Here is an 18132-nt window from a genome sequence, read left to right as displayed (position 1 = left end):
ATTAGAACCAATTCCCAACAGTCTACCTTAATCTGGTCTAGTCTGGCCTATATGTCTCACTGAGGGAGAGAAAATGGTCATCAAAGAGCCCTGTAGGTAAAGATGCATTTCAGGAAAGCCTAGCAACCTGAGTTTGATCCTGTGAACTCATGTAAAGGTGAAGGAGAAAACCAACTCTGAATTGTGTTCTGACCTTCACATTCACATTTGGCACCCTCACACACAACACACCCACAGACAGTACACACATAATAATAATAAATGATAAAAAATATACTTCATAGTCATCATGACTGCTTATACTTTAAATACAACACTCAGTAAGAAGAATTAGATGGATCTATGGTGGCCAGCCTGGTTCACACAGTAAATTCCAGATTAGCCAAACCCCAGCTCATAAAACAGAGTAACAACAAATTCCTATAGAAACTTGCTGTCGTACAAATATATTTGCTACAGACCAAACCCTGGAGCCTCACATGTGCCTGGCAAGTGCTACTTGTTCAGACAACAAATTTTGAAGGGGAGGGGCATAGGAGTGGGGTGGGCAAAGGGAATAACATTTCAAATGTAAACACAGAGAGTATCTAATACAATTTTTTTTAAAAAAAAAAAGACAAATTTTATGTCTTGCCACTGCAAAGTTAAGAATTCTATTCTAACAATTTACCAGATTCTAGGCACAGTTTTAGCACCCTGATAACAGCAATCCTAAGAACATTCATTTAGGTTGCTAAGCCTTCGATGGGTATTTCGGGCACTGAGATTCTAAAGCCATCTTGTTTCACTGTCCCTCAGCTGCTGCTGTTTTGTGATGCATGACTTACTTCACCACTGTGTCAACTGAAAGTTTGAGTTCATCAAAATCATAACTTCTCTGGGCCTGTGTTCTAGGTGAGGGCTTTTCCATTTGACTTTAGCTCTTTAGAAGGCAAAACCATTTTCTCCTCTATATTGTTGGGTTCTTGGTGAGTTGACAGCCCCTGATAATACAGATCCAAGCCCCCACCCTCCAACCCTGGTCATTTTAATAGCATGATTCACTCCACCTATCTGCTCTTCTGCCAAATACCAAACAGACTGTGGGACTGGGAAGACTATTAATGCCAGTCAGTGTTGCGTTTTATAAAAAGAGAAGGAATATGCTTGGTGGAGGTGTAGTTATGTATGGGGAAAGGGGGTTAGTTATCTCTGCAGGCCCATGCTGCGGCATCCCTTACCCCTAAGGGACCAGCTACAGAACAGTATAGTATAGAGTTTATTCAGGGCATGGGGAGGGGAGTTGAGAGGGTAGTAGAGAAAGGTGGGGGGGGAGGTGTAGATGCCTGCAGGAGCTGCCAGGAGTTTGTGGAGAAAGGGGTAGTAAATGGGGGGGCAGGAGGGAGAGGACAAATGTAGACAAGAAAGCAAGAGAGAGAAGGGGCCAAGCAGCCCCTTTTTATAGTGAGTCAGGCACACCTGGCTAGACAAAATGCCAACAGACCACAAAAAGCCAGATTAATGGAGTTTCACCCAGAAGAAAGATACTTCTATACATTTAAATACCTTTCCAGGACCCTCACAGAATTTCTCTTTTGCAACAGACTCCACTCTCATGCAGTTTGGATGATTTATTGATGTTTCTGCTAACCCTGCTTTCAGTGTGTTTCGGCCATCAGGAACTCTTAAGCCCACCCCCTACTGGTGGAGCCATGCTACTTCCTTGTGTCTGCCAAAATGCCCTTAGCAAGTCTCCTTTTTCTTCAGCTCTTCCACTTTGGCAATGTAGATCCTCATGGCATCCATCTTGGACATCCCTTTGTTTACCATCCATGCCTCCCATTTGGCCTTGGCTCTCACATCTGTGGCAGGAGGGACAGGGATGTCACAGTCGCCCTGGGTGGCCTGTTTGTAGAAGCTGTACACCAGCAGTTTCTCCTGATCACTCACAGGACCCTTCAGCTGCTTGAGTGAAGCGCAGGCCATTTCAAACTCCACTTGGCTCATTGGTATACCAGAGGCGTTGTCTCTGTGTTCTAAGTGATGCCTGGTACTAGAAAAGAAGTTGGAAATAAGCAAATCGGGTGATTATTAGGCCTTGGAAAGAAAGGGTAAAGAGAGGGTGTGTGGGAAGAACACGGGTGTTTGTGTGTTTGATAAAGTACAAGTTGCGGACCAGGAATTCATTCGATTGCTCCTGTCCCACGGTGCTTTTTCCAGTATGACTGCCCTTCAAAGTTATAACAGCGCCTATGAGCTCTGAAAGCTGACTCTGCTGTTGCCCATAGAAGACAGTACGGCATGAAAAATAAACAGAACATTTGTGCACGTCTCAGGTTGGATGAGGAAAGGATGAATCCCGTGGATCCGCTGCTGGTTAGTAGACAGCAGAAGGAAAAGTTAGCCCATATGCGTGAATCGTGGGCGGGAGCTACCCGGGGTTCCTGAGTGAGGGCGAATGAGGAGTCTGGACTAAGGGATTTGACCTACTGGCCTCAAGGGGCCAGGTTCCATGTGGAGATGGCTAATGGTACCTGTGGGTAGACGGCTGGGAAGCCGAGGCCGAGAGAGGGCGCTGTGGCTAGGGCGGCTTGGACGCCGCGAGCTTGTTGGTGAGGAGTACGCGTGCGCCCTGACCGGCAGCGGCTAGCAGAGTACAACACGGAAGCCGAGCCGCGCTGTGGGCGGGGCCTGTGACGCGCCTGTAGCGCCGCCCTTTGTGCCGTGGCGCGGGCGCTCGGTTCGCGGCCTTGGAATAGGAGGGGCGGTCTAGCCCGCCGCCAGCGTCGCCGCCATGGACCTAGGTGGGTTCCCGCTTCCCTACTCCGGCCTGGGCCGCGTCCCACAAAGCTCCTACAGGGCGGGCCGAGGCTCTGCGCTGCTTCTGCGGCGCTCTCTCGAGCCCGCTCAGGAGGCTGGGGACTTGAGGAGTTTTGGGAGACCCGCAGTCACGAGGCCGGCCTCCAGCCTGCAGCCCCGCCTCACGATGGTCTCCTCGATTCCTCCCTCGACCTCCGTAGTGTCTTCCCAGTGGGAAACCGCGAGCGAATGTAGCCTTGGTTCTCCTGGACATGCAGAGGGCTACAGCACGTGTTTCGGAAATGCCGCTCTGGGAGGGGCGGACGTTCGGACTGTTCTTCCTTATTGAATGACCGCCGAGTTAGTGAACATGGTTTTTTTATCAGGTCTCCTAGTGCGTAAAGCAGAAATGCCGGTTCTGTTTTTCTCCCAGAGGCTTGGCGTTTTCTTTGCGACCACGTGCACAACAGGACCCCCTTCGTTGACTCACGCACAGCGGTGCCCCTCAAGCCCTCGCGAGTAGGGGTTGCGCAGCCCGAGATGGCACTTTTTGAATCCGAATTCGAGTGCTGCTTGGTTTGAAGTATCCTCCTAGGCGAGGCCTGGAAGGAAGGCGGGGTTGATAGAAATCTGTGGCCATCTGCCAACCCTCCCCACCCTGCTAGGTGTGCTCTTTAGAGGGTAAGACGAGGAGTCCGTCCTGGGAAGTACTCCGAAGATTTGCAAATAACACGCTGTGGAGAAATGTCTTTGTCCCTAGCCAGCTCTTTAGTGTGGAATGGTAGTTTCGTGCCCTTCAGCTGTGAAGAGTGCTGCCACCGCTTGACTCCCTAGTTGAGATGCCCTGCAAAGTTGTGTCTGGGACTCCAGGTTCCCATTTCTAAAACAGGAGTGAAAATCCTCAAGACGTTAAGTTTGATGATGAAATGATGTTTATTGGTGTAAAGCTGGGTGTGGTGGCTTATGTCTAACTAGCACTCTGGAGGCAGAGGCAGGAGGATCTCAAAAATTCTAGGCCAATCTGGTCTGTACAGTTTCAAACCAGTTCCGGGTATGTAACAAGAGCCTATCTGGGGGGGGGGAGTATGTCACCAAGCCCAGTGCCTACCAAAGTAAGCAGTCACTTCCTAGCACCAGCTACTGATACTGATAAAAACCTTTGTTTCCCCTAGCTATGAACTGAGTCTGGGACTTTTTCCAAGCCACATGTACACAGCGTCTGAAAAGCACGTTTGGCGGCAGACATCAGCTCAGCTGATGTCTAATACAATACAATTTATGTTATAAGAAAATGTGTTGGGGGGCAGGCAGAACAACCGAAGCCCAAAAGAACCCTGCCACAGCAGCCTAGTTCTGTGAGCCTAGCTGCCACTGTGTTAACCAAGGTGGATTGCCTTCAGGCCTGGGTTTTGTGGGAGTGCTGACCCTTGACTTGGGATGGATGGGCAGTGACAGTAAATGGTTAGTGGCCAGGAGGTTCTTTAGTTGCCTGGAGTCGGTAATTTTTTTCTGGGGGTAGGAGAAGTTTAAGATGGTGTCATGATGTAGCTTTGGCTAGCCTGAAACTCAGTATGTGGACCAGGCTTGCCTCATAAAATTATGCCTCACTAGAGCTGGGAGTAAAGGGATAGGAGCCCACAACTCCCACTGGAGTCCTATTTTTGCTGCTGACTCTGTGGCCTATGAGAATAGGGCAGATGTGTTTCTGGGAGCATAGAGGACTGAGGAAAGAGCTAGGCCCTGGGAGGGGTAGGAGTTGTTAGGAACAGTGGCCAAGACAAGTTGTCGCACTCTTAGTCTCTAGGCCGGATTATACACTTTGAAAAAGACCTGTGCCTGTTTGTTTCTGCACTGGAGGAGACAAAATATTGACAAGACTAGTCCTGCCAACATTTGAGCATTTAAGTCAGGTGCTCCTGATGGTCTGATCTGGTTAATATAGCTTATGTAACCTTCCATTTTTCCATCCCAGAGAGATGCTTCAAAAAGGTAACAGTACCAAAATAGTTACAAATGTGCCATTAGTGGATTCTTATACCTGAAGACTCAAGACAGTAATGTGTGTAAAGTCATATCATTTTTTAATGACTGAACTAGGATTTAAATTCATTGTCTTGATTAAACCCCCATATTACCTTCCTCTAAAAGTCTCTATCAGTTCTTATCTCAGTGAATGAATGACCACTTTCCTGATGTAATATTTGTTGTGTCCACTTCCTGGTTCCAGCCACAGACCCAGAACCTTTGCTAGCTTGTCCTTTTTGACTGGAAGAGACTGCTGGGTGAACTTTTTCCCTGTAAGGCACAGAATGTTGAAACTTGTTATCAGGAGCGTGTTTAGAAAGAAGGAAGGCAGGGCTTGGGGTACAGCTCACTGGTAGGTGTTTACCTGTTATATTCAAGGCTCTGGGTTCAAAAACAGACTCCGCTGGGTGGGGTAGCACAGGTCTTTAACCCCTGCACTTGGGATGTAGAGGCAGGCAGATCTCTGAGTTCAAAGCCAGCTACTTCATAGTGAGACCCTGTCTCAGACAACAACAAAAAAACCAAGGTAAGACAATAAACAAACCCCCAAAACAAAGACTGCTTGTTGTGTCTGCCGTAGTCTCTTGTCACTGAGCTTTGTTTTGTTTAGCTTTTTAATGATTACAGTCTTTGTGTGTATGTGCAGATGCCATGGTGTACAAGTGTGGGTCAGAAGACAGCTTGTAGAGGTTGCCACATCAGTTCTAGGGATCAAACTGGGTCATCAAGTTTGGTGGCAGATGTTTTTAATCACTGAGCCATGCCACTGGCTTCTGTCATGTCTTCTAATGCATACATGGTAGCACTGTCCCCTAATCCTCTACCCACTGTAACTCCAGCAGTCCAGTTGTCCTCTTCACACTTTGCTGAGGCATCTTAGTCACTTCCTTAATTTTACCATGGATGACTTCTCTGGGTTGGCATTGCCTATACTGACATCAGGCCTTTTCTCCTTAATTCATTGCCATTGCTGAAAGACATCACTCAGTGTTCTACCCCAGACTCTAGGTAGCCGGAACTGAACTTGTCTTCTAAGTTTGCCCTGAGGGGCTGAGAGAGATGACTCAAGGTTAAGAGCACATATGTTGCCTGTAGAAGACTAGCGTTTAGTTCCCAGTAGCCACACCAGCAGGCTCAATGACCTGTCATTCCAGCTCCAAGGATCTGGCATCCTCTTCTATGCTGTGTACACTGCATTCATATGTACAAACCCCCACAGACACACACACGTAATTAAAATACTTTTTAAAAACTTAAGCCTGTTTTGAATCCCTCTCTGCCTCCTTTTTTCAGAAAGAGGTACCATTGTCCTGATATCCAGGCCAGAGATCTTAGAAACCAGTCTTTGTTCCTCAGCCAAGTCCTTTTGACCCCAGCCCTTTTTGAGTACTTACTATGTCTTCCTCAACCATTGATGTCAAGGTCACCTTGATAAGGATAGCCATCCAATGGCTGTTTCTCCTAGCTTCTCTCACCATTCCAAAAACTTCATTAACTCTTGGCTTCTCTGTGCAGGACCCTTGAATATCTGTGAGGAAATGACTATTCTGCATGGGGGCTTCCTGATGGCTGAGCAGCTGTTCCATCCCAAAGCCCTGGTACAGTTGACAAAGTCTGATTGGGAACGCGTGGGACAGCCCATTGTGGAGGCCTTGAAGGAGATCTCCTCAGCCACATCTCATTCCCAGCCATTTGCCTGGAAGAAGAAAGCACTGATCATCATCTGGGCCAAGGTTCTTCAGCCCTCCCCTGTCAGCCCTTCTGACACCGATACTCGGTGGCAGGAAGATGTATTCTTCTCCGTGGGCAACATGATCCCTACCATCAACCACACAGTCCTTTTTGAGCTGCTCAAGTCCCTGGAAGCTTCTGGACTCTTCATTCAGCTCCTGATGGCCCTTCCTACCACCATCGGCCGATCAGAACTACAGAGCTTTCTGGAGCACATGACTGTTGACACTTCTTCCAAGGATGTGGCTTTCTTCCTAGATATCTGGTGGGAAATGATGAAGCACAAGGGTGATGATCAGCAAGACCCCTTGCTTTCCCAGTTCAGGACAATGGCCCTTAAATACTTGCCATCCTCAGATGAGTTTTCCCATCCTCCAAAGAGGTTTAAGTCTGACCCAGATGTAGGTCCCACCATGCCACTTTTGGCCATGCTGCTTAACGGGCTGAAACAGATCCAAAAGAGAATCCTGTCCCTTGGAATGAAGTGCTGTGCATTAGCTAACTTGGCTGACATGCTGAGTGTGTTTGCATTGATGGAGGATGACACCCAGGAGGTGTCTGCCACCGTGTACCTAGACAAACTAGCTACAGTGATCTCTGTGTGGAATTCGGACACCCAGAACCCATACCATCAACAGGCCCTGGCAGACAAGGTAAAGGAGGCAGAGCGGGACGTGAATCTCACCTCACTGCACAAACTCCCCAGTGAGACTGTTTTCATGGGGTTTGAGCTTATGTACAACCTGCTACAAGAGTGGGGTGCAGAACTCCAGGGCATGCTCAACAGCAGTCAGGGAACAAATTATGACACCTACCGGCTGTGTGACAGTCTGACTTCCTTCAGCCAGAACTTGGAGCTCTACCTGGACACTGCCAGCATGCCCAAGGAGGAGAGGGAGGTGGTCCTGGAACTGGCTGAGTGTGTCAGGGACTTCCTGAGGAAAACCAGCAGAATGCTGAATGACAAGGGCCTTGAAGACATCACTGCTTCTATTGCCATGGCCATCATTGAACAGAAGATGGACCGGCACATGGAAATGTGCTACATCTTTGCTTCTGAGAAGAAGTGGGCCTTTTCAGATGAGTGGGTTGCCTGCTTGGATAACAACAGGTCTCTCTTCAGAGAACCAGACTTGGTCTTGAGTCTGTTGGAAACAGTGATAGAAGTCATCAACTCTAATAGGGTTATCCCCCAGATTCAGATCAAACAGGTAATCTGTTTGACCCTGGAATGCTATGAAGACCTCTCTCTACCAGACAAAAATAAAGTCCTTTCTGGTGTCCTGCATTATTTGGGGCCAAAGGGCCTCTCAGACAGGTTGTCTGATTACTTGGAGGGTTTTCAGGAAGACCTCAACACAACATTCAACCAGCTTGCACAGAGCACCTCTGAACAGGGCCTTGCTAAAGCTGTGGCCTCAGTGGCCCACCTGGTGATCTTGAACCCAGAAGTTGTGGTAAAGAAGATGTGTAGCCAAGCTGTGACCAATCTTGGCACACATAGGTTCTTGGCTCAGATTCTCACTGCCTTCCCTGCCCTGAAGTTCACAGAAGAACAAGGGCCAAGTCTATCTACCAGTTTCATGGTGTCCTGCCTCAAAGAAACCGTGTGGACCAAGTTCTCTACACCCAAAGAAGAGAAGCAGTTTCTAGAGCTGGTAAGCTGCCTGATGAATCCTGTGAAACCACAGGGAATTCCAGTTGCTGCTCTTCTGGAGCCAGATGAGGTGCTGAAGGAGTTTGTCCTGCCTTTCTTGATGCTGGACATGGAGGAGGTAGGCCTGAGTCTGAAGCTCTTCATCCAGACCCTTGAAGCCAATGCAGGCTTGGAAGAATATTGGCTGCAAACCTGCTCCCCATTTCCACTGCTCTTCAGCTTGTGCCAGCTCCTGGACAGCTTTAGCAAGTTCTGGCAGCTCCCCCGGGAGAAGCGCTACCTCACTCTGGACAGCAAGGATCTTGTGACCCACATTCTGGAGCTCCTCTGTGAGATTGTGCTAGCCAATATAGAAACCTTCTCCCCCGACACCTGGGCCAAGTCTCTGTCCTGGCTCCACCGCAAATTAGACCAGCTAGACTGGACTGTGGGCCTGAGGCTGAAGAACTTCTTTGAAGGCCACTTCAAGTGTGAGGTGCCAGCTACCCTTTTTGAGATCTGTAAGCTCTCTGAAGCCCAGTGGACCTCACAGGCCCACGAAGGGTATGGGCCTGGTACGGGACTTCTCGCCTGGATGGAGTGTTGTTCAATCTCCAGCAGTGTCTCTGAACAGATGCTTTCCCTCCTGGTGGTGGATGTTGGCAATCCTGAGGAGGTCAGATTGTTTAGCAAGGGCTTTCTGGTGGCCCTGGTACAAGTCATGCCTTGGTGCAGCCCCCAGGAATGGCAATACCTGCAGCAGCTGACCAGGAAGCTGTTGGAGAAACAGCTTCTTCATGTCCCTTACAGTCTAGAGTATATTCAGTTTGTTCCCCTGCTCAACCTGAGGCCTTTTGCCCAGGAGCTTCAGCTCTCTGTTCTTTCCTTGAGAGCTTTCCAGTTTCTCTGCAGCCAGAGCTGTTGTAACTGGCTTCCTTTGGACGGCTGGAGCCATGTGGTCAAACTCCTCTGTAGCAGTCTGACCAGTGTCCTGGATGCAGTCAGGTTGATACAGTCAGTGGGTCCCTGGGACCAGGGACAGGAAGGGGATCTGACTCCGGAAACCTTGTTTGTCTATACCCAAATGTTTTGTCACGTTCTACATATCATGGCCATGCTCCCTCAGGAGGTCTGTGAGCCCCTCTACGTGCTGGCCTTGGAAATCCTTACCTGCTATGAGACCCTAAGCAAAACCAACCCTTCTGTCAGCTCCTTGCTCCAGAAGGTAGATGAGCAGCGCTTCTTAAAGTCTATCGCCAAGAACATCAGCCCTGAGGAGCGGCGCCAAACCCTGCTACAAAAGATCAACAATTTCTGACCTGTGGAGGGCACAACAAAGCTATGCCTCCAACATGGTGTTTCTACAGGGCCCAGAGCTAAGAACAAACCTTAGTTACATGACAATGTACACAGTGAAAAGAATACAAGAGCAGTGTAAAGAAATAGTTTCTTAGGTATTTGTCATATACTACTTCAATAAAATTCTTTTGGGTTTAATCTTGTCTTGAGCCTTTCTCAGAAGTTTGGGCTTAAATATGTTCCAAAGTCAGGTTTAGGTAGTCTTTAAGAGCAAGTCAAGCCAGTAGGACAGGTGTGGGAGTGCACACCTGTAGCATCAGCCTTAAGGAGGCTCAGGCAGAGGGTGGCAGTCTGGACTACATAGAAATACCCAAAAGTTTAATAAAAAAAAAAAAAAAAGTCCAGCTGGGGAGGAACATGTCTGTAACTGAAATTCTCCACCTAGATTTGGCAGGAAGCCCAAAGGTGGAGCTACCTAGTAGGGGAAAAAAATAGGTTATATGTTCTTTCTAGTGAGGCCGGTCTTCTTGGAGTCTTCAGCTAAGCTTGGAAGTAGTACATCCCGATAATCCCAGCATTCAGGTAGCTGAAGTAGAAGGCTCAGTTTAAGGCCAGCCTGGGCTACTAGCAAGCATGTTTGTATTTCATCTTTTTTCCAAGATTATCTCAAAAATGGGCAGATGTAGAAAGGGGCTCACCCAGCACTGGTGGTGACCTGTGAGTCAAAGAGGCCTGCCCCTTTGTCAGAGGACTGAACCAAGAAGCACTGACTGTTAAGGGGGTAGTAGCCATCCACTGAGCACACACCCAGGAGAGGCTGTGCTAAGCCAGGGCTGGTGAGTAGCTGGTGCCCTTGGAGGGTGGGTATAATTACCTTCTTCCTGGGGTGGGATGGTCATGGTTTTGATGAACACGTGGCATAGGCAACAATGTACAGAAGCATAATGATAAAACCTTAGGTTTCTAGGTAATATTAGACAACTCTTAGAACTGGTCCCATCACCCACTGATCCACACCCTCATCTAAAATTGTTTACTACTCTGGTACTCTTCTCCCACCTAATATAAACTGTTCTGTGGTCAACAGGCAGGCTTCCACCCTCCCAGCTCCTAATTGGGATCCACCAGAGGAAGGAAAACCTGAAGTTATATGGGAGCACTGAGCTTGAACTCTGGGCACCTTCTGTACCTTGAACCAACATGTTGGACTAAGGTATGAGTAAGACCTGCCTGGAGGCCATTCGCCTTCCGTGACCAGACTAGGAATTACTGAACACAGCAGTCAAGCTGGGTCTTGGATGTCTTGGGGAAGTCATAGTCAGTGCAAGTAACAAAGAGAGAATTTAGTGCAATTTAATCACCGTATGGATGACTCGTGGATACAGGGACAGTAAACAACAACAAACACAAAACAGCAATTTTTATGTTTTTTTTTTAAATGGCACCTATTAAAGACTGAAACTCAAAATTTGAGATAGAACCATCCAGTCTTTTAGAAGTCCATAGATAGTGAATTATAAGGCACTGTAGTGTTTTTGCTGCCACCTGAAGTGGCAGCAGGTCCTCTCAAACCCAGCCCGAGGTGAGTGGATAATTGGTGCTACACCACACTCTACTGCACACAGCTAACGGCACTGGCCGCTCTGGCTTGGCTGCACATTCGATACAGAAATGGGTCTGTCTTAGCAGGAAGCACTAGAAGCACTGGCCTACATGGCACCTCAGGAGTTAGAGCAGAGCTGCATACCCATTTTGTATGAAAGGGCAGTGCCATCATAGGGTCACCCAATAAGCTACTATAGAAGCCATCAGTTCGCCTTGTCCCTGGAGTTTCAGGCCAGCTGTTTGTCTGTGTGGATACAGAGGAAACTGGTCATGAGAGGCCATACTATAAAGGAAATAGTGTAGGTAGCTGCTTGCAACAAGCTCACAAGTTTGATACTGGTCTTTATACAGAGTCAGCCTGCAAAGATGCTGGAGTCTGCTGGCCTCTTGACCTACTCAAGTGCTTCAGGTTCTCAGCCCTGCCTCCTGCCCATTGACAGTCCTTTTGACTAGAAGTCAGCAGGCAGAGAATTCATTGTTGATATACAGATGAGGACAAGAGCTGACCAGTAAACAATAAAAGACACACCCACAATGTCTTTCCTAGTATTGGAAAATGACACTATTTCAAGAACCAAGCTGTCACTTGCTTCTGGCCCAGTACGGGTGTTGCCCTGAGTGGGTGGAAAGGGGGAGAGCAGTGCTTCACCTCCCAGAACTCTTGTCACAGGCCCAAGGAAGGCTCCTTAGGCTTGCATTAAAACTACTGCAGTGGAGGTTTGACAGGATCCAAGTTGTTGCCAGAAAACAAAACAAAAAAAAAAAAAAAAAAAAAAAAAAGTGCTTTTGCAAAAGGCTGGTTAGAAGGGGGAGGTAATAAAAAAAATTTTTTTTAAAAAAAGCACAAATCCAGAGGCTTATCAACATCCAGAAGGCAGAGACTACCCCAGGCATGATTTGGTCCTTGGAATACTGAGTAGACAAGGCAGCTGGTGTGAGCACATGACCCCTGAGAGTAATTAACCATCCTTTTTGGCTTTGGCAGTGTCAAAGAGCCTGGCTGCCTTCTTGCACAGCAGTGAGAACCAGTAGAGCTGGGGAGAGATGAGGACGGCATTGGCCACGTTGCAGTGTAAGGGGATGTTAAATGGCACTCGGAGCAGGCTTAGTCCTTTTTGTTGGCCATAGGACCAGTACATGAACGGGAAAAGAAGGATCCGGCAGAACAGAAAGGTAGTCACCGTGAGGATTCCATTGACCTTGTAAAGAAGCGTATGCTGCTGCTTTAACTGTAAGAGAAAGGGGAGGATAAGGCAAGGTTACCAAAAGGATGGATTACTGGTGTATGGAGCCCAGCCTCAAGACAGTTAAAGAGGTTCTTGTACAAGTCAAGGCCTACAGTGCTAAACTGCTTAGCACCTGGACACACAAAAGCATGTTTATATGCATGTGCTTGTGGATGCCAGAAGATAGTAGGTTGCCTTCATCTTACTCTCTTAGGACAGGGTCTCACTAAACCCAGAGCTCACCCTTTCAGTTAGGTAGCACACGCAGCCATGCCTAATTGGCACTTGTTTCTGGCTGTTGCCCTGAGTGGGTACTTGTACAGTAAGCTATCTTGGCCACTGAGCTATCTTCTCAGTCACAATCTATAACCTCATAACCTCATAATTTTACCAAAAGTGACCTAAGCTACTCTCCTTATAGGTGTGTAAGAATGATTGATTGATTTAATTGTGCCCAGGAAAATACAATAGAGTGTGTGTGTGTGTGCGTGTGTGTGTGTATGTGTATGTGTGTGTGTATAACTTGGGTCAGATCATCAGTCTTGTGGTTTGGATGATGATGCAATATATCAAAGGGTCTCCTTACTCAGCACTGTGGTCTCTCCAAACCTCAGTGTCTTTCCTCCTTCATTACCTCTGCTGTTTAATGCATACACACCTGGATCAGAACTCTGCCCAGCGACACAAATGGAGTACTCAGTTCTGCTGTGAAGATGCACCCGACAAAGAAGTCTCCAAGTTCTCCTCGGAGCTTCTGTTGAGAGAAGAAAAAGAAATGAAGATGTGGAGGGTAAAGAAGCCACTGGAGGGAAAGTCTAGGGCTATAGGAAAAAGATAAACATGAGACCCTAAGGGGAGAAGACTTCCCTGGCAGTCACTTGTTGGGAAAGATCCAAAGGCAAATGCAGATAGGCTACTGTAGGCTTCCTCTGATTTAAGAGACAATAGGGAGGAACTTCTGTATGTCAAAGACACTGGGCCTGTTCAACTTAACAAAGCATGTGCTAGAAGGCAAAGTCCTTACTGAATGGCTCCTGCTTGTCTTCCTAAAATAGCAGTCTAGCTGATGGAACATCTGCTCAATAACAGGGATAAGAAAACTTGGGGCAAAGAGATGGTTCAGCCAGTAAAGGCAATGGCCTATAAGTCTGATGACCCAAGTTTGACTCACCTATAGGACCCATGTGATGGAAGGAGAGAACTGACTCTTACAAGTTGTTCCTTGCCCTCCACACTTGTCCCATACATATACACACAAAGTAAATGAATAAGAAAACGAGTGCTGGAGTACATGCTTTAATCTCAGCACTCAAAACAGGAAGATTGCTATGCTGAGAATAGACACGGTCTATACAGTGAGACCTGTTTTAGAAAAGAAAGAGGATAGGAGAGACGGTTCAGTGGTTAAGAGCATTTGCTGCTCTTCCAGGGAATCAAGAGTTTGATTCCCAGCACCTATGTCAAGCAGTTCAGAACTACTTAGATTTCTAGCTCCAAGAGAGCTGATGGCCACTTCTGGCCTCCACAGGTACTTACACATCCACATAAGTAGATAATCTCTAAAATGAATAATGTTGAGCCAGGTGGTGGTGGTACATACCTTTAAGCCAAGCACTGAGGAAGCAGAGGCAGGCAGATCTCTGAGTTTGAGGCTAGCCTGGTCTTATCTATAGAATGAGTTCCAGAACAGCCAGGACTACACAGAGAAACCATATCTTGAAAAACCAGTTAAAAAGAGAGAGAGAAAGAATGTTGAGCCTATGGGAAGCTGAGGCAGGACTACAAGTTCAAGGCCATGCAATTTAGACTAGTTCAAAAAGTAGAGAGAGCTGGGGATACAGATGCATGGTAGACTGTTTTCCTAGTGTAGGCGAGGTGCTAGCTTAATTTCTGGTATGGAAAAAATAAAAGGACTGGAAATATAGCTCAGTGGTCATGAGCAATGGCTGCTCTTCCAGAGGACCCAGGTTTAATTCCCAGCACCCACATGTTGGCTCAAACTATCAGTAACTCCAGTTCCAGGGAATCCAAGACTCTTGACCTTTGAAAAGCCTCCAGGCAAGCAAATGGTACACAGACATACATGCAGGCAAAAACACCCATACACATAAAACAAAAACAAATCTTTTAAAAGTTGAGTGTTGACCGGAAGCCATAAACATTTTAGGCACTATGGTTTCCCCCACTAGTTGCATGGGAGACCAAATTCAATGAAGCATCCGAAAAGAGGATACACACAGTACAAAGGGAAGAAAGAGTGCTGTCCAACTCCTAGGAAATGGTCAAGGCATACAGCTCAATGGCAGAGTGGTTAAGGCTGCTGTCCTGAAAGACCATACCTGGGAAACAGGCACAAGGAAAAACAGAATGACTGCATGATGTGTGACCATAAGGCGGTTTTCAATCAGGAAGTTTCGGATAATGGTGGTGCGTCTGAGTTTCTGGTCTTTGGTTCGGCACCATTCACAGAGGTACATGGCATAGAAGTCATAGATCATGTATGGAATCAAAAACCAGACATATTCTGTGGCAAGCCAGTGCCTAAAAGAAAGCACAGAGACAAGACTCTAAAGTTACCGTGGAAGTCAATGAAGCACAAAGCCAATCTCTTCACTGGTTCCGTTCAATTCTGTCTTCAATCGGCTATTGTCACTCTCAACACTTCAGAGTAAAGAGGGTGATGCTGCTAAGGAGAGTGTCTCTAAATTATAAAACAAATTTGTGAGGGTCAAGGTTGAGAAGCAGGAATTTACTCTGCCTGTATAGGTAGGTAGTTTGCTGTAACTATTTGTCTGGTTCAACAACTTGTGTACAGTAGACTTGGAGCATTTTGATAGAAACTGACTCTGATGGAGATAAACTTCAAATGATTCAGCAGCTCCGCCAAGGAACTGGTTTGGAAGGTGTTCTAAATCACAAGTCCAACCTTTCCAGTTTAACTCCTCAGTTGCTCAACAATTGGGAGTTTCTGAGACCGTCTGGATCTACACATTTTTTCCTTGCTTCTCCATGCCCTAAACAGTTTGGAGAAAGCAGTCCTGGCCATGTAATTTTCAATCTATAATTAATCCTGGGTTCCATTCATTCATAAAAATAGATGGTCCAGTGGGTTAAGATGCTTGCCACTAAGCCTGACGGCCCCTCCGTTCAATCCCCAGGACCACCCACATGGTAGAAGCAGAGAATCAGCTCCTGCTAATTGTCTTAATTCCACAAACACTGCATGGCATGCATGCAAACACACACTAAATAAATTCACTTTAAAGTTTTTTTAAAAGTGTCTAGAAGTTCACCTGGACCTCAAGGACCACATCACAGCAACTAAATAGTAAGGGAAGCTGAGACAAAAGATGTCCATTTCCTCGCCTGATTTAGGGCGCATGTCTGTTCCTATTGAGTTGCCCAGTAGAAGTGAAACATTACTGTTTTGGCATACACAAGAAGTCTGTCTCTGCACTTAGTATTCCACAGAAATTTCACACAAAGAAACATTTAAGTTGGAATTTGCCCTATGCTGGGATGATTAGACTCTCTTAGTAAATTTTTAAGCAGCTGTGTTAGAAGAGGAAACTCATTGTATAGCTCTCAAACTACCTAAGCATCAGCGTCACCTGCAGGCTTGGAAAGCACTCTGCTCTCCAGAGACTAGCCATGCCTAGGGTCAAATCTGTACTTTTCACCTTGTCTCAGGTGATTTCCCAAGGAGCCAGTCCACTGAACCGCAGCACCAGGACTCTAGAGAAGGCGTCATGTGAGACTCTGCTCCTGAATAACTCCCCATTTATTACAGCATGGCTCAGTTAAAAAAGAACTGAATAGAAACAAATAACAATGGCACATGTCATACACGTGTAGGCAAAGATCCAAGACCTGATGCCCATCAATGGACTCGTTACTTAGAGCAATTTCAAGTAAAATAACGATCACACGCAGGCGCGGTGGTGTGCACTTTTAAGATTTGTCTCACTGAAGTGCTATAGATACCACTTTCTGGCCTGACTTTGGGCACAAACGTTTTGGTTTTCTGAAGGCACCAGAAACTTCTGTTATCTTGAGCAAAGGAGAAAAGCAAGAGCAGCATCGGTGGGAAAGAGAGGGTGGACTTCTGCTGTCAGAAGCTGGTCATAGACACTGCTACTACTATCTCTGCTAAAGGATATTCCAGAGGGAGAAACCAGTGAGAGCACTTAAAAGAACCAAAAGCCATATCCCACTCAGGGACTGTCAGACCACACTGTCCTCTAACACAGTAAATCGGGCTCGGTTTCTTGCTCTATAGCATTTTTCCACGTTCCCCTCGGTTCTCCTAAACTGGGATGTTGGAAGCGCAAGAGGAAAGAAAGCACTAATTAGGGCACACTGGTTTCCCCACCAGGCAGTCACATACATCATAGCATGACAAAGAATCAATATCCGTGAGCCACTAAGATTTTAAAATGGGGGGGAGGGACCCTCAGCCCGGGTATTTGTACTTCCCACGTGGGAAGGGACTTTACCTGTCTGTGACCACATTTCTGCAGGAGGTGATGACGGTGAGCCCCGCCCCGGTGGCCAGCACTGCCTGCACGGAGGACACTAGCCTGAGGTGGGAAGAGAAGGAAGGTGGGAAGGAGAAGAGAAACCAAAGAGCGTTCTTACTCCAGGACTACGGACAGCACAAAGCCATGGCTCTCCAACCTGCCTTTCCCGGGCCGAGGCGCCTTCCAGGGCGGCCATGGCGCCGCGATGCCCAGAGCGAGGGAAGCAGGCGGGAGAAGCGCACTCCCTGCCCTTCCTGCCCAGGCCCGCCGCGCACCGAGGGGCGCTTCCCGTAGCCACATTCCCGCCCGCAGCCTCGCTCAGGGTCTCAGCGGAGGGCAGCGCCCCGCCAAGGCAGTCAGTGGAGTGAGATACCTGGTGCCGACCGTCAGGCAGTCGTCGTCCGTCCATCCGGGCCGCAAGCGGCGCAGCGCCCAGATGCTGAGCGCGAAGAGCCCCGGAAAGAAGAGCGAGCCGCTGGCCAGCGTCAGCAGCATGGATGCGGGTGCGGCCGCTCGCTGCGCGGCGTGCTCGGGGCTGGCGGCTTGGCCGGCTCTCCTTATTTCTAATCTCCGCCCGCCCCGCCCGGCCGCCCTGCCAGCACTGGCCGCCCGCCCGCGGCGCTCCCCCGCGTGACCAGCGCGCGGGCCGCGATAGGCGCGGGCAGGAGCTGGGGCGGGGTCTAGCCGTGAGGCTGCCTGGTCCCCTCTCTGTCCCTGTGGGCGCAGGCAGGGGCCTCCCTGCAGGACGTGTACAATGCGTGTCGTGGAGCCCAGGTCTCTGGCCCAAGGACCGGGCAGGCTGTGGCCATCTGTGCTCGTACACTGAACATCTTCCCTTCCAAAGGGAGTGACCTTCACAGGGTGGCTTCTTAGGAATGAATCCCCAAGGAGGCGTCAAAACCTGTGTTTCCTCCCTGCTGTGGGACTTACGGACCTCTTGGCTTTGGGTCCAGATACTACCTGAGTCTTGGAAACCGTGTTGAGGACTACAGCTGTGCCTTATTAAACAGTTCTTGGACCAAGTGATTCCACCTTAACTTAGCACCTTGAAACTCTTTCCTTGGGAGAGAAACTGCTTTGGTTTGTAACTTCCTAGCTTCACAGATGTGTGAATGTGTGGGTAGGTGGGTCTTACAATGCATCAATGCCCAGTAAAATGGAAAGGTACTACAGTTCTCTTCAAATCACTGGTATGAACACTGCTCCACAAAGTCTCTTCAGAGGGCTTTGGCGGCACAGCTGGGCTCTGCCATTCTGGGCCATTTATTTGCTCAATTGTGGAAGGAGGAAGTTGGATAAATGCTCTTCAAGG

General features: G+C 48.0%; 3 protein-coding genes across 4 annotated transcripts; 1 reads left to right on the top strand and 2 right to left on the bottom strand.

Moving 5' to 3' along the window:
• Positions 1–1722: 1722 nt before the first annotated feature.
• On the bottom strand, positions 1723–2611 carry LOC308425637 (diazepam-binding inhibitor-like 5; the record flags this gene model as incomplete). The annotated part of the gene is made up of 2 exons (XM_080923047.1): positions 2514–2611; positions 1723–2032 (listed from the first exon to the last, which is right to left on the bottom strand). Exon 2 carries the CDS (start codon positions 1984–1986, stop codon positions 1723–1725), a length of 264 nt encoding a protein of 87 aa, XP_080779173.1. The 5' UTR covers positions 1987–2032; positions 2514–2611.
• A 104-nt stretch (positions 2612–2715) lies between these two features.
• GEMIN4 (gem nuclear organelle associated protein 4) lies at positions 2716–9541 on the top strand. The gene is made up of 2 exons (XM_080924486.1): positions 2716–2783; positions 6319–9541. Exons 1-2 carry the CDS (start codon positions 2774–2776, stop codon positions 9486–9488), a joined length of 3180 nt encoding a protein of 1059 aa, XP_080780612.1. The 5' UTR covers positions 2716–2773; the 3' UTR covers positions 9489–9541.
• A 2345-nt stretch (positions 9542–11886) lies between these two features.
• Positions 11887–17315, bottom strand: TLCD3A (TLC domain containing 3A; the record flags this gene model as incomplete). 2 transcript variants are annotated; one of them, XM_080922632.1, is made up of 5 exons in its annotated part: positions 11887–12303; positions 12959–13054; positions 14640–14841; positions 16797–16880; positions 17194–17315. In XM_080922632.1, the coding sequence occupies 5 exons, from the start codon at positions 17313–17315 to the stop codon at positions 12034–12036; spliced, it is 774 nt and encodes a 257-aa protein (XP_080778758.1). In that variant the 3' UTR covers positions 11887–12033. The 2 variants fall into 2 exon arrangements, with proteins under 2 accessions (XP_080778758.1, XP_080778759.1); XM_080922633.1 differs by lacking the exon at positions 12959–13054.
• Between the last annotated feature and the right edge of the window lie 817 nt (positions 17316–18132).

Source organism: Micromys minutus, assembly GCF_963924665.1.
Source record: "Micromys minutus genome assembly, chromosome: 10".
Lineage (NCBI taxonomy): Eukaryota > Metazoa > Chordata > Mammalia > Rodentia > Muridae > Micromys > Micromys minutus.
The sequence above is the reverse complement of the archived record's forward strand: the minus strand, read 5'-3'. Positions and strand labels throughout refer to the sequence as shown.